Source organism: Salvelinus fontinalis, chromosome 13 (assembly GCF_029448725.1).
Source record: "Salvelinus fontinalis isolate EN_2023a chromosome 13, ASM2944872v1, whole genome shotgun sequence".
Lineage (NCBI taxonomy): Eukaryota > Metazoa > Chordata > Actinopteri > Salmoniformes > Salmonidae > Salvelinus > Salvelinus fontinalis.
In genome coordinates this window covers 20,929,822-20,944,226 of record NC_074677.1, presented here as the reverse complement: position 1 = coordinate 20,944,226, position 14,405 = coordinate 20,929,822, and the positions used below count along the sequence as shown (strand labels likewise).

The 14,405-nt window shown below is 42.3% G+C and overlaps 1 protein-coding gene across 1 annotated transcript in view; it reads right to left on the bottom strand.

The window, feature by feature from the left end:
• Window positions 1-10,831, bottom strand: part of LOC129868234 (BTB/POZ domain-containing protein KCTD16-like) — a 76,049-nt gene extending 65,218 nt beyond the window's left edge. Inside the window, exon 1 of the mRNA XM_055942029.1 lies at window positions 8,641-10,831. Coding sequence (XP_055798004.1) covers window positions 8,641-9,484 — 844 coding nt within the window. The 5' untranslated portion in view covers window positions 9,485-10,831. The remainder of the gene's footprint in view (window positions 1-8,640) is intronic.
• Between the last annotated feature and the right edge of the window lie 3,574 nt (window positions 10,832-14,405).

Here is a 14,405-nt window from a genome sequence, read left to right as displayed (position 1 = left end):
TGTTATTCACTGTTTACTGAATTTCTCTCAAATTGGTTTTCTTCTCTAAGGTCTCCCAGAGGGGTGGGAGGTTCAGGCAATTTGCCAAGCAGTTTCCCAACCTGTCAGAGGGCACACATCAGGTGATCAATTGTACTCTAAATACCACAAAAGCTGCTGAACTGAAAGGAAATATGAGTTGATAACGTTAGATGTGATTTCTTACTTTTTCCAAACCTTGTGACCTTGTAATTTATGATCCACATAATGCTTGTGTATGAGGGAAGATTCATAGGGAATAACTTAATAAATAAAGTCATGACCTGTAAAACTTCAGTAAGATGTTATATGACACTTATATACTGCACTGAACTACACATCAGCTGTGTAACATAATTAAATTATGATTGCGCATTCAATTCAAATTTACATTTAAATATACATAAAATCTCTGAATATCCACAGTAGACTATCTTTTATACGTGTATCTATAGCTACAAAGCTACACAGTTTACTATTTCTAAATGTCTACTATCGGGTGTGAATTCAAAAAGGCATCAATTCAGTTTTTATGTACTTTATTAGTTTCAAAACAGAATTATCTGCACGTAAGCATTTCATTGGACAGCGTATACATTATCATGTGTATCCTGTAGATATGACTAATAAATACAACTTGAACTTGAAAAATCTGAATTTTATACAGTATAGAACAGGGGTACTCAAGTACTATTTCAGAAGGTCCGGTCACACAAATGTCCTCGTGGCGAAGCTCCAGATGGATAATGTTATTTATCGGCACAGTAGCAAACCCCCACCTTGCAACCCATGTGACTGTTCACACCCCTCTTGTTGACGGAGAGAAAATGTTGCAGTTTTAAAGCAAATTTCCCGCAATTCTACACATTTTGCATGGGGCAGAGATTTCTTTGCTATTTTAAAGCTAATTTCCCGCAATTCTACACATTTTGCATGGGGCAGAGATCTTTTTGCTTTTTTAAAGCTAATTTCCACAAATTCTATGCATTATTCCATGTCTTATGTGTGTTTATATGATACCAGGGGTCGAAGCCCAACCTAGTAAAAAAATTAAGAAGAAAAAGTTGAGTATGGAGAGTATAGAAGATGCACCAATTCGCATCATAAAACCCACCCATTCTAGAACCGCATCCTTCATGAGCTCATGGGAATAAGTCAATAGCCGTATTCCTGCAATATAGCTCAAGGGATCCTCCAGTGAGTGGGTGATCCAGGAACTCCCAGCTGGTTGGGGTCTAATGGGAACTTATTGTGCGAAGGCGATGACAAGCTGAGCCATTCTTCTGCAGTCATTTACTGTCTACCAAATACAGACAGACAGGGTGACAATTTAATCTCATGATTGACGGTGACAATCTGGGCCATGTTTCTGTGTCACGGAGGGGTCGAGAGGAAATCAGTTCTGCACTCAGGAGAGTTTCTCAGGAGCTGCAGAGAGGAACAAACAGTATCCCCTCATCAACCCCCTCATCAACTGTAAAATAATGTATAAAGTAAGATAAGGCAGGAGACAGACAGAGAGCACCTCCACTGACTTTCCTCCTTGTCCAGGTCCCTCTATAAATCAACCACTGGCAGAGGGACACAGCATAAGCCGTAGTCTAGCCATGTCAATTAGCTCCATCAGCCATGTATGTGCAATGCAGTATGGTTTACCTTACAATCTACAGCCAGGTACTTCAGCCGTGTATATGAAATGCAATATGGTTTACCCTACAATCTACAGCCATGTACTTCAGCTGTGTATGTGAAATGCAGTATGGTTTATCTAAAGATCTAGAAGCTTCCAATTGTATCAAACTGTCAAATTGAAGGTTCTCAATAGGAACCGTTTATTTAGTTGTAAATCATCTAGGACTGATTTTACCTCACCATTGCAACTGTTGACAGTAGAATTCAAATCCCGAAACAGGGTATACTACACTTAATGCCGTATCTATATGAGCAAGTAATGTGAACGTTACGGAAAGCCACTACATTCACACAGAAAGCCAAGGCAATATTGCATCTCACTCCTTTCTACATAAATAGACTTGGTAACATTGCATTGTGGGGCAGCAGTGGCACAATGACACAGTCATAAAAATTTGAAATTAGAATTAGAAAAACTTTATAGTCCACACAATGTGGACATTTGTCTTTGGGTTTTTTGTGAAGTAGAACAGCGCCAGTAACTGCGAAGGTGGAAATAATGAAGTAATGAAGCGCTGCAATGAGAGACTAAAACAAAATCACTCACCCATCAGCCCCGGCTCTGCACGCTTCAGGTGAAGTAAAGAAATCATTGGAAATGCAGCATACTCCAATACTGGAGAGAACAGTCGGCCCAGCTATCTACAGTTCAAGTCAAAAGTTTACATACACCTTAGCCAAATACATTTAAACTCAGTTTTTCACAATTCCTGACATTTAATCCGAATAAAAATTCCCTGTCTTAGGCCAGTTAGGATCACCACTTTATTTTAAGACTGTGAAATGTCAGAATAATTGTAGATAGAATGATTCATTTCAGCTTTTATTTCTTTCATCACATTCCCAGTGGGTCATAAGTTTACACACACTCAATTAGTATATGGTAGCATTGCTTTTAAATTGTTTAACTTGGGTCAAACATTTTGGGTAGCCTTCCACAAGCTTCCCACAATAAATTGGGTGAATTTTGGCCCATTCCTCCATACAGAGCTGGTGTAACTTAGTCAGGTTTGTAGGTCTCCTTGCTCGCACACGCTTTTTCAGTTCTGCCCACAAAGGTTCTATGGGTATCTATCTGCACGGTCGGCCCAGGTATCTATCTGCACAGTCGGCCCAGCTATCCACCTGCACGGTCGGCCCAGCTATCTATCTGCACGGTCGGCCCAGCTATCTATCTGCACGGTCGGCCCAGCTATCCACCTGCACGGTCGGCCCAGCTATCTATCTGCACGGTCGGCCCAGCTATCCACCTGCACGGTCGGCCCAGCTATCCACCTGCACGGTCGGCCCAGCTATCCACCTGCACGGTCGGCCCAGCTATCCACCTGCACGGTCGGCCCAGCTATCTATCTGCACGGTCGGCCCAGCTATCTATCTGCACAGTCGGCCCAGCTATCTATCTGCACAGTCGGCCCAGCTATCTATCTGCACAGTTGGCCCACCTATCTATCTGCACAGCGTTTACATGCTCTAAATGCTACAGAAAGGGCACAAAGGCTTGATACGAGAATCGAGTGGCATTAAACTCCCTGGACTGCAGAGTGCATCTGTTCTGCAGCTCTTAGTGCAGTTACACAGTGCATTAAGCTGCCTGGGAATGAGACAAACATTTTCTGGAACTACTAATATAGCAGGTTGTGTTAGCGTGGTGGCTGTTAGCGTGGTGGCTGTTGCCGTGGCCGTTAGCATTATGTCTGTCTCTGCAAGTCGAAGGAAATAGTTCACCCTCTGTAAGAGTTGAAGGGAAACCAGACATGAGAGGAGGAATGTGGGGAGAAGCTGAGCCACTCAATAGTGCGTTTTGAAGACAAGAGGGAGAGCTGGAAAAAACTCTCTGAAGCCAATGAATCAAAACAATTAAGTCGTCCTTCAGTTGACCTTGGTGCAATATAATCAGGAGGAAGGATCTGGGCCCCTCGCTGGTACAGATCATTACAACATATACATTTACACGTTTATACGTATCTGCGATTATCTCCCTGCTTCACAGTTTTAAGAGCTTAACCAGTGTTGACCATTTTTGTGCTGCAGGCTAATTGCTGTGGGTCCAGCTACAATGTCGCTGGTCGGCGCTCTGCTGGACAGGATGTGTGCTGATTGCAGACATCCTGGCAGCACCGTGGAGGAAGGCGTAGTGATTAAACGGTAGCTCTGCACAGAAATGTCAGCCTGTAACATCTCTAATGGGCAAACATTTGATTCAGGGGTGATGGATTTTGATAATTGTCTGCTCTGGCTGCCTCTTCCACACACACACACACACACACACACACACACACACACACACACACACACACACACACACACACACACACACACACACACACACACACACACACACACACACACACACACACACACACACACACACACACCCTCCTGAATACATTACCAACACCTTGGGCCTCCATCAACAGAGCTGAACATACTGATCTCACAATTAGAGGTATACCTCAGGGGCATGTTTGGTATCTTTACCATGGCCCCGCTGACTTCTCACAGTATTCTAAAAGCTGGGTCTAAAGCCAGTTGCCTCCTGAGTCCTGATGCAAACAAATTAAATATTCTATACGTTTGCTCAAGTGCAACACAAGGGATGAAAAATTCAAAGTACATAGGAGATTTCCCTGAGGCTCACTATGTAGCTCTTTGAAACATGTAATGGGACTTTCAAAGCTGGAACATCTACAGTAGTTTACAAATGTATGATCTTAATTTGACCTATACTGTCACAGCAACATAATCCTGCAGCAACAGGATTTGAACATTTAGTCCATAACAATATGGTGGGTGCTTATATTTGTCCTATTTTACACATGATTTTTGCATATCCCACTCTTCCCGAGACCCACAGAGAGCAGGGTCACAGCCAGGGTTTGACATTCAACAGCAACCCTGGAGGTATTAGGGTTAAGTGCCTTGCTCAAGGGCACATCAACAGATTTTTCACCTTGACTGCTCTGGGATTCAACCTAGCAATCTTTCGGTTACTGGCCCAATGCTCTAACCACTAGGCTACCTGCCGCCTTGTTGCTTGATCAGTGGTTAGGCTATTAACTGGCCAAAAGTAGGCTACATGAAAAGTGCAATACTGTTAATATAACTATGTGTTAGTGTTGGTTTTTAGTAAATGTATGTAAATCTCAAAGCTCATCTGCATTTCCTGCAGTACAGTAAAATTCTCATCAACAAAAGAGTGATAAAATTAACATCCTACATTTGTACTATCACAAACACACACAGTGAGACTAAAAAACAAACTCTGTCATCCATGAAGATTGGAAAATCATATCTTCCAGGACCACAGATGCACAGATGCAGATGAAGCTCAGTTTTCAGGATTAAGGGTTGTATTCTTACTAGAATCTTGATCCATTGCAATACCACTCTAATCCATATCAACAATGCCACAGGTCATCGAGCTATAGATCAGGGGTGGGAAACTCCAGTCCTAGGGGGCGGGAGTGATGTCACACTTTCCCCCCCATCCCTAGCAAACACAGATGATTAAACTAATTGGATTCTAAACTGAAGGTCAGGATTAGTTGATTATTGTAGTCAGGTGTGTTAGCTGGGGCTGGGACTGGGGCTGGGGCAAAAGTGTGACACCAATCAGGCCCTTGATGAATGGAGTTGCCCATCCCTGCTTTTGAGTGAAATATTTGGATTTGTTATGTAATACATGGATGTGAAGATATGCCATCAAGGAAGAACTACTGGTCAAATCTTGGTGGAATCTTCATTGGGATTCTATTGAAATAAACATTTTTGAAACAATATTATCCTGCCCCAAGCCTAAGACGCTGGATAGCTTTTCATAAAATTGATATTGGCTACACAAGTATTAAATTCTCAAGAACATCTCTACAGTTCCATTATAGGTAGAAATGATTCAGCACACCAGAGCAACGTAAACGTGTTAAAGTAAGCGGAGAGCATAATCTTCTCTAAAGGCTCATCTTAACATTGGTGGGCCCATTGCACTATTTTCCTCTAGAATTACAACAAGAATAACTCTACTCTCCAAATGGGAGACGTCATGGCCACTTTCTGGCGAAATGGGTACCAAAACTGTGCAGTATCAAGCAGTTGAGATGGGTACTTAAAGTTAGATGGGTATGAAGGGTCAGTATCATCACCATGTGGATATCCACATTCAAAAGTGCAGATTGGCCATTTAAGTTTAATGGGTATAAAGGGTCAGTATTGTAAGGAATAGTCTCATCACCATGGATATCCACATTCAAAAGTGTCCTTTGTTATTCTTATAGTTGGTGACATGTACTTCCTTGGATAAAGATGACATTTCTGGACACAAATTATTTCTGTCTACGGACAGACTTGGATATGCTGTGTATATAAATCAGAGGTCTCCTTCCTCTAAGTTACATTTAGATGCTGATTACCATTTGATTGTTTAAGTGCATCAATTGCAAGAGAGGATTTATCGAGCACCTACTCTAGCCTCAACAGATATCCAATAATGCAATGATATGCACGTATTTATTCGAAATTGTCATTGAGATGTAGGCTTTTTTTAAACAAATGCTTATGTTATTTTTAATACTCTGCCAAAGCCAAGTGTCCAGTGTTACGCTATGCATGGCAGCATCAGCGTATTTGTGAAGTCCCTCCAGCAACTCTTTGTCCCATTATCTGCTGCACCAGAGAGCACTTACTCCATCACAACAGCAGAGGCATCCGCCTTTTCAACCCACTGTGCATACAACCATGCATAGAAAACGTCAGAAAATAAAATGGATTGATAGAGATGTGGGAGCAGGTTGTTTGCACTGTGCAATCTCTCCCTCAACAGGTCTTTCTTATTCAAATGCACAGCATCTCCAGAGTTCCCAGGATTGCCTTGGGGCCTGTGATTGCAGTCATTACACAGTTTGGAGAGCAGGTCAATGGCCAGCCAGACAATCCATTCCATCCTATGCAGATATCCTTCCTCTCTCCTCTCTTCCCCTGCCTCCCTGGTTCTGTCTGAAAAATGCAGACTTTGGGCTTGGTGACTGCTCCCCTGACAGACTGGACTGTGGAGCAGCTGCACCTATTAAGAGCAGTCTTTGCACTGTCATGCCTTTTCTCCAGCTAAGCAAATCGGTTGAAACAGGCATAGGGCTCCATCCCAAAATGTCACACCAACATTTTACTGCAAAATGCTCATTCTTTTTAGCACCTTGATCCAGCTGAAACCCGTGCATGTGTGTTTTTATGATTCCACTCTGATGAGGTGTTAAGGTCTTGAAAGTGTCGGCTCACAAATGGTGGCATGCACCCTGCCACCCACCTGCCACAACACATTACAGGATAAGTATTAATTTGTGTGTTCTAAGCTAATAGAGTTCCCTGTCACACGACCTACCGTCAACATATGAAAGGTCGTTCGCAATGACAGAATCTTCTCCAACGTAATAATTTAATGTACACATTTACACCAAAAGGAGGGGCCCAGGTGAAATTAATAATTTTGCAAACAGTTTAGAAATGATTATTTTGCCACCAAAAATGATAGCATGATTTATTATGTCTTCGACATGCAGGCCCTAGCAGTGAGTCCTCATAATGTCTTTGCAAATGATTGATTATCAATCACTCTAACCATGCGACAAATTGGTAAATAAATTAGCTTGCAAGGGATAGCAGGCGATGCAGCCGCCGAGACGGAGCAGTGAGGCCTATGAAAGGCAACTGGTGCACTCTGCCAGGGGCGACGGGGGAGCAGGAGCGTGCCAGGGAGCCAGAGAGGGAGAGAAGACTAACAAGAGGCTGTCACTGACTTCATTGATTCCACTGGGTGCCTTCAACCTTTACAAACTTCCTGTGTGCACTCACCAGCTAAATATTGGTTGACCGGATCCAGAAAGCAATGTTATTTCACTGTAAACAAGGAGAGGTCTTCGGAGCATACTCTCATTGACAAATAGACAGGGTGTCACTAGAACTTGCGTTTGTCTAGACAAGACAGTGACAATTGCATGCTACTCATCCGAACTGTGTGACTCATGACACAGATTTACCTGCTGTGGAATAGCATCTGCTCGTTTTCTGAAGGAATAACTTGGAGAATCTCGAGATTGTGGCACCTGTTAATCAGGATACTTAGAATGCTCCCAACATTGGAAGTCTAATAACATCTCCCTTCAACTTAATGACACTGCAGTATCTACAGTACATGCTTTAAAAATGGTCTCAATATGTTTTATGAGCTCAGAGTGGAATGCAGTCACAGTATAAAGCTTGCTTTGCGTTCTACCTTTTGGCAGAGCCTTTGCAGCAAAGGAACACATTATGTACTTTCGTCTCTGAGTATATGTGCTATTTTGTTGCTCCATAAAATATTATGAGAGCCATTATAAAACCCATCATCCTACCCTGCCTCCAAATGATGGCTTGGAGAGAAAGGAAGAGAGACTGCAGCACACTCAGTATGGAAGATGAATAGCACTTCCCAGGTAGGAATATCTGGGAACAAATGGGTTTAGGCCCATGGGGGAATTCAACAGAGCACTAAGAGGGAACTCATATAACCCAATTAAAAGGAGCTAAATCGATTTAGATTAGTTCCAGAGTGGGCAGACAGACTGTCAACACATACTAGCACTCACAATACACATGATGTTGCTCAACTTGTAGAAGGCTGTTTTCAGTTGTCTTTTTACAGGGTGGATTGGAACATACCATTTCCACATAAGATACACAGTTTGGCACGCATTGATCACTGGCACTTACAGCCGGGGACTGAGTGACTATCTCTGTGCATCATGTTCTTGTGCGTGTGTGACCACTTTCAGAGCTACTTCAAAAGCAGAATACCTGGGAGAAACGTGTGAAACAAGTGTGCCTTCTAGTGGTGACTTGGAGGACTATTTGACATGGGATGTGTAGTTAAACTGATACCTGGTAAAAACGAAAGCCACTTACGATAGAAGATGTATTCAGTGTAACTTGACCAGATCTTGTCTTCTGTGTGTTGATTCACGGATGACGCTGTGACTGAGGAGTTACAGGCAACCATCTGGAAACCACACTCGGACAGCATGTCAAAGGATCTCTCAAGGTGTTTGAACTTCAGGTAAAACCTGGAAGTATATCGATCCGGTGTCCTGTCTGGATCTCGACTCTCGTTCAAGGTCTCCCCAAAAACTTCCTTGGCTAACGCAACCCTCCCACAAATCAAAATCCGTGGGACCCTTCTGAATTTGGAGTCGGTTTGACTCTCTCTGCCTATTGTACAAGAGCCTCTGTACCCAACCGTAATGAATCCACTTTTTCTGTCTGCCGGAACCAGTGACGACGGCGGACACATCTTGTGGTCGCTGCCTTGAGAACCATCTTCAAAATCACTGTGGAAGTATTCGTCTGGACTGTGTTTTAAATCTTCGGGCGTCAATAGTTTGACCAAGTCTGGCAACTGGAAGTACTCCGCCTCTTTCCTAAGCCTCCCCTTCTCTGGAAAATGGTCGGGCAGTACAACTTGTTTGTCTCTGAGGTAGTCCAACACATATCGAAATAAAAATCCATCTCTGTCGATAAAATAGCGTCCCTTAGGGTCCCGCGCCAAATCATTAGTGGCATCCTTCTTAGGTGAGAATATTTTGCCCAGCAAGGAATTCGGGGTGCTTACTAACGTTGCATGACGCGTGTAATACACCTGTCCCCCGACATTTAATTCTACAACATCTGGGAAACTATTCTGAACAGATCCTTGTTCTTTTGACGTAGGGTTAGTCCTACAGTTTCCACTTAATGCCATTGTTTCCGTCATGAATGACTAAAAACTCCACCGAATTTTAGATGGTGGATTGAAGTCCAAAAGTTGCTCTCAATGTTTACTTGAAATAAAACAAGGTATCTTGGTGTTTAATTCATTTTAAAAAAGCTACAATTAACAATTCAACACACTGAACGTAGATTTTGACAAAGAAGCCTTATAAAGCCAGTCATTCACCTACCAGTCCTAGTGGTCGTCGAATAATAGCCTAGTGGAGGATGTCCAAGAGACCCCCGTCAAAATGTACAATTGACAGAGCTGTGCAGTTGAAAAATCTGTGTTCTGAGAGTACAAAAAAATATACGGACGCATCAAAGGTTTGCACCTTACCAGCGTGCATCAGTTGCTCTGCATCCATTGGCCCTGGGAGAAGAACATTACCGAGGGAAATGACTGAGGTTCATGAGAATCACCGCGGCCAGATAACATAAAAAACGCTGACAAACGGAACATCAGCTGTCTTGCTGCTGTTTGCCAGAGCAAAATGAATATAGATAATGCTCTACATCAATTTCAAAATATATCTACAATATATTAAATAGAAAAACTCCCCGCAACAACTTCTAAAGTCCAAAGGGAAATGTATCGTTATCACCAGCGTTTTATCTCTAACTTCCTTTGAACACGAGGAATTGGTCTTGCTGATGAAAAAGACTGTCTGAAAAATAGTAACTTCACATGGGTTGAATCCACTCCGCCCTAAGGAGCCATGTAGTGTAGTAGCCTATTACTGAGAACACCTGGTCCAGATTGAAATCTATCCAATTGCCCAGTGCTGAGGTTGTGCTGTTAGCGGTCCGAGGCACTCATTTTGTCATGGACGTGCGCGCGCTGAAGGCTGGATAGCTGGAGCTGTCGGAGGAGATGAAACGATTCTCCCGGTCCCCTCCAAGCAGGGTGGTGCCCGTAAAAAAAACGTCTCAGCTGATGTTGCCTCAGCGGTGCAGGGATAAACCATAATGGGTAATAAATAATTACATAATCTTAAAGGAATATACTGAAATATATATTGAATATACTGAAATCCACCTTTCACATGTGTTATTTCGACCTCTGATAAAATGACAGTATAGGTTAGTCGTGTGCCAACTGAAAATGAGCCTAATAAGACTAGGTTTCAAAAGCCAACACCCAATCCGAGTGCGATCATTTCTCCATTAGCTCAGTCCATGAGAGGTTTTCGTGAGTATTTAAAACGTAAACAATTTCAGGCTCGGATAGAATGGGCCGTAGGGTTGTCAACCAGAGTAAGCCATGATAATCAAAAATAAATAGGCCTACTAAACAGTATCAATTTGAACTGCAATTGAAAGGTCTATTGTTGCTTACAGCTACTGCCTTAACCGTTAACTTCAACTTTCTGATAAATATGCAACAGCGCCACTCGCTGTATGTTCGACGCTCCGAAACAAAACGCTCCTCGTTTCAGGACCACGGACAGCTCCACCGGCTCACTGGCATCTTGGACAGCGACGCGCCACTATAGTTTGCGGCACGTGCACGTTTTGGCATTCTTTGTTGAAGTTTGTTGAAACTCAGCGTACTAAACAATCTAAAAATTACGGGTTCAACAAGGGTTCTTTGTACTGAAAATTGCCCCAGAAAGGTTATTCCAAGAACCAAATAGGAGGTGGGGTTAATCGAGGAACCTCCTTAGTTGGTGGGGGTTCCTGCAGGAAACTAAAGGCCCAACTGAAACATTTGGATTTGAAAGGGCAGCAGGTGCAGGCACTTAACTGGAATATGTTAAGATCTCCTCAATTTAAGGGAAGGTTTGTCCCTTGTATCATCTAAATTGATCTTGTTTTGGATATCAATCAACAAAGAGGTAAGAATATGCAGGCTATAAGAATATGTTGTATTGGGTGCAGATGACTGAACTGCTCACTTTTGTGTCTGTGTCTGCAGGTATACAGACGAGGAGGCATACAAAGGTATGTCAATTTGTATTGGTATGTTATGCTGATCACATTAACCATCCTCCTCCCTGACCTCGTCAATGAATATCCCATAGGCCTCTACATTATGGACAAGGTATGTGTATGAAAACCATTATCAAAACAGTTTTTTCATTCACATTTACCACAAAAACCAAGGTATGAATACTGTCATGTGCATGTTTTGTATAATGAGCATCTGTATAATTACTATTTTTGGGGTTCACAGACTCTGATGAATATAACAGGAAACCTGTTTGATCACCATGCACTGTAAAATCCTTCTGGCTATAGATACGGAGAACATCAACACATTAACATCGACACGTCAGAGGATATACTGCTGGGAGTTTACCTCATATTTAGATTTTTTTATTCTGCTTTGCCACTAAAATCAAGTCAGTTAAGAAAAAAATTCTTATTTACAACGATGACCTACTAGGGAACAGTGGGTTAACTGTCTTGAACAGAACATCATATTTTTACCTTGTCAGCTCGGGGATTCGATCCAGCAACCTTTCAGTTACTGGCCCAACGCTCTAACCACTGGGCTACATGCCGCCCCTAAACAAACACTGACAACTAAAATATTGTGTCATTGTTGTTATTGTTATGGGTATAATTATTATTAATAATAATGGGAGGGGGGGTAGTTCAAAAAGGAACCCCAAACGGTTCTTCAAAAGCTTCTTTGAGGATCCATTAAAAGGGGTTCTTAAAAGGGGTTCTTAAAAGGGGTCTTTGAAAGAACGTATAGGGGGTTCCCCACAGTTTCAATTTGAAGAACCTTTAAATGATACTCCAGGAACCTTTTCTTTTTAAGTGTAGTCTGTGTTAATGTCTGTTAAGTGTTATTCTAAATCCGCTGATACAAGAGTAGAATAGTTATCTTGGACAGAAGTGTTTGGGGGGAACAAGGCAATTATTGAGCCCCTGATACACAAATAATTTGTCCTAGCGATACTTTTTCACGGATAAGGCTGAAAAGGTCTATTGATTGTAGAAGCCAAGATTGCACACAGTACCCAAATAGACCATGTTTGAAATAACTCCACAATATGTTCAGGATAACTACTAACTCTACATTTCAAAACAAAAGATAGTACTGCTACTACTTTGTTAGATACAAGTTCACTCTGGATTTGGACGTGACTGGAAGTCCCAGCAGTCATTGTAAATTGGTGTTCTGTCCATTATGCCACATTACATCTGAGAGGAGTGGTTCCTTCATATTTAAAATAACTTCTCTCTGCAACTTTCATCAAGTGATTAAAAACCGCTCTAGCGGTTTGACCCTGGATGATACTCAGTTAATTCAACAGGCCTATACAGTAATTAGAAGAGAAGATGCAATTGCCCTCTTTTAAAAAAGACTGTAGAACTGTAAATGTTTGTTTTCTACTCAATGTCTTCCTGTGGTATTTCTGCTGAGAGGGGGCCTTGCTGAGACCTCTGTGCACTCAGTTGGAAGTAGGCCATGGCTGTAATCATGAATACATGCATGCAGCCTTCACCAACTCCATGTGCTGCTATTTGAAAGGCCTATGATGACCACCTGTAAGTTGTTATGCTGTTGGTGTAGTAGGGGTATGGCAGTTTCAAATGAGGTACATTACAAATCAACATCATGCTCTTGCATTTCCATCTGTTGTCTCTCTTTCATCTCTTGTCTCATTGCAAAACTTAGAGGCTTTGTTCAGTGAGAGGGAGATGGAAAACCTAGTTAATTGTAACAATCTATCATCATTAGACACCTGCAACTGACTGGAGGAGCGGGTCTAGATCTACTAGATCTACTTTACCATTGGCTTCCTCTCAGACTGCAGCCCCTCTATGGATGGTGCTTAATGGAAGCATCTCAGAGACAGAGAACCCCCTACTCACTCACATCTCTAGACACAGAACCCCCTACTCACTCATCTCTCTAGACACAGAACCCCCTACTCACTCATCTCTCTAGACACAGAACCCCCTACTCACTCACATCTCTCTAGACACAGAACCCCCTACTCACTTACATCTTTCTAGACAGAGCCTATGATGTATGTTAATTTAATAATTCAAATCAGGATTATTTGGTGTGTGTGTGTATGCGTGACTGCATGCTTGCTTGTGCTTCCTGCCCAGATTAATCCCTCTGCATTTCATTGCACTACTTTCAGCCACTTGCAGCAGGGGATTGGGCCCCCTCCAGAACCGTGTGGATGAGATTCAGGGGGAACTGGCGCCTCGGAGGAAAAACTGATTACAGATCTGAGAAGCAGATAGATGGCAGCATGTCCCTTTATTTAGCACTTATCATTGAACCTGATAAGAGTTATTGGGGGGATTGTGTCTGTGCGATAAGCCAGGCGGTTGACAACTTGCTATTAGAGCTGTTGAGCCTTGGCCTTAGTGGCGTAGTCATCCACATCTCTATCACCACAACTGTGTTGCTGCTCTGGGGAGACAATTATATTGGAAGACTTCTGCAGTTTTACATACAAGCTCACCTATCAATGCCAAATCCAGTCTTAAGGCCAAAGTAGGTTCAGGAGGACAGACAGAGTGTTGTTTAAAAGTGATTATTTGTGTATTTCTTCAAAATCCGGCCTAGTCCAGATTCAATGGAAGACATTACAGCATGTGTTCTAAGTATATAGCATGTATTCTTAGACCATAATGATGAAACATGCAGTGGCAAGAAAAAGCATGTGAACCCTTGGGAAATACCTGGATTTCTGCATAAATTGGTCATAAAATTTGACCTGATCTTCATCTAGGTCACAACAATAGACAAACATAGTCTGATTAAACTAATAACACACAAACAATTATACGTTTTCATGTCTTTATTGAACACACCATGTAAACATTCACAGTGCAGGGTGGGAAAAGTGTGTGAACCCTTGGATTCAATAACTGGTTGACCCTCCTTTGGCAGAAATAACCTCAACCAAATGTTTTCTGTAGTTGCGGATCAAACCTACACGACGGTC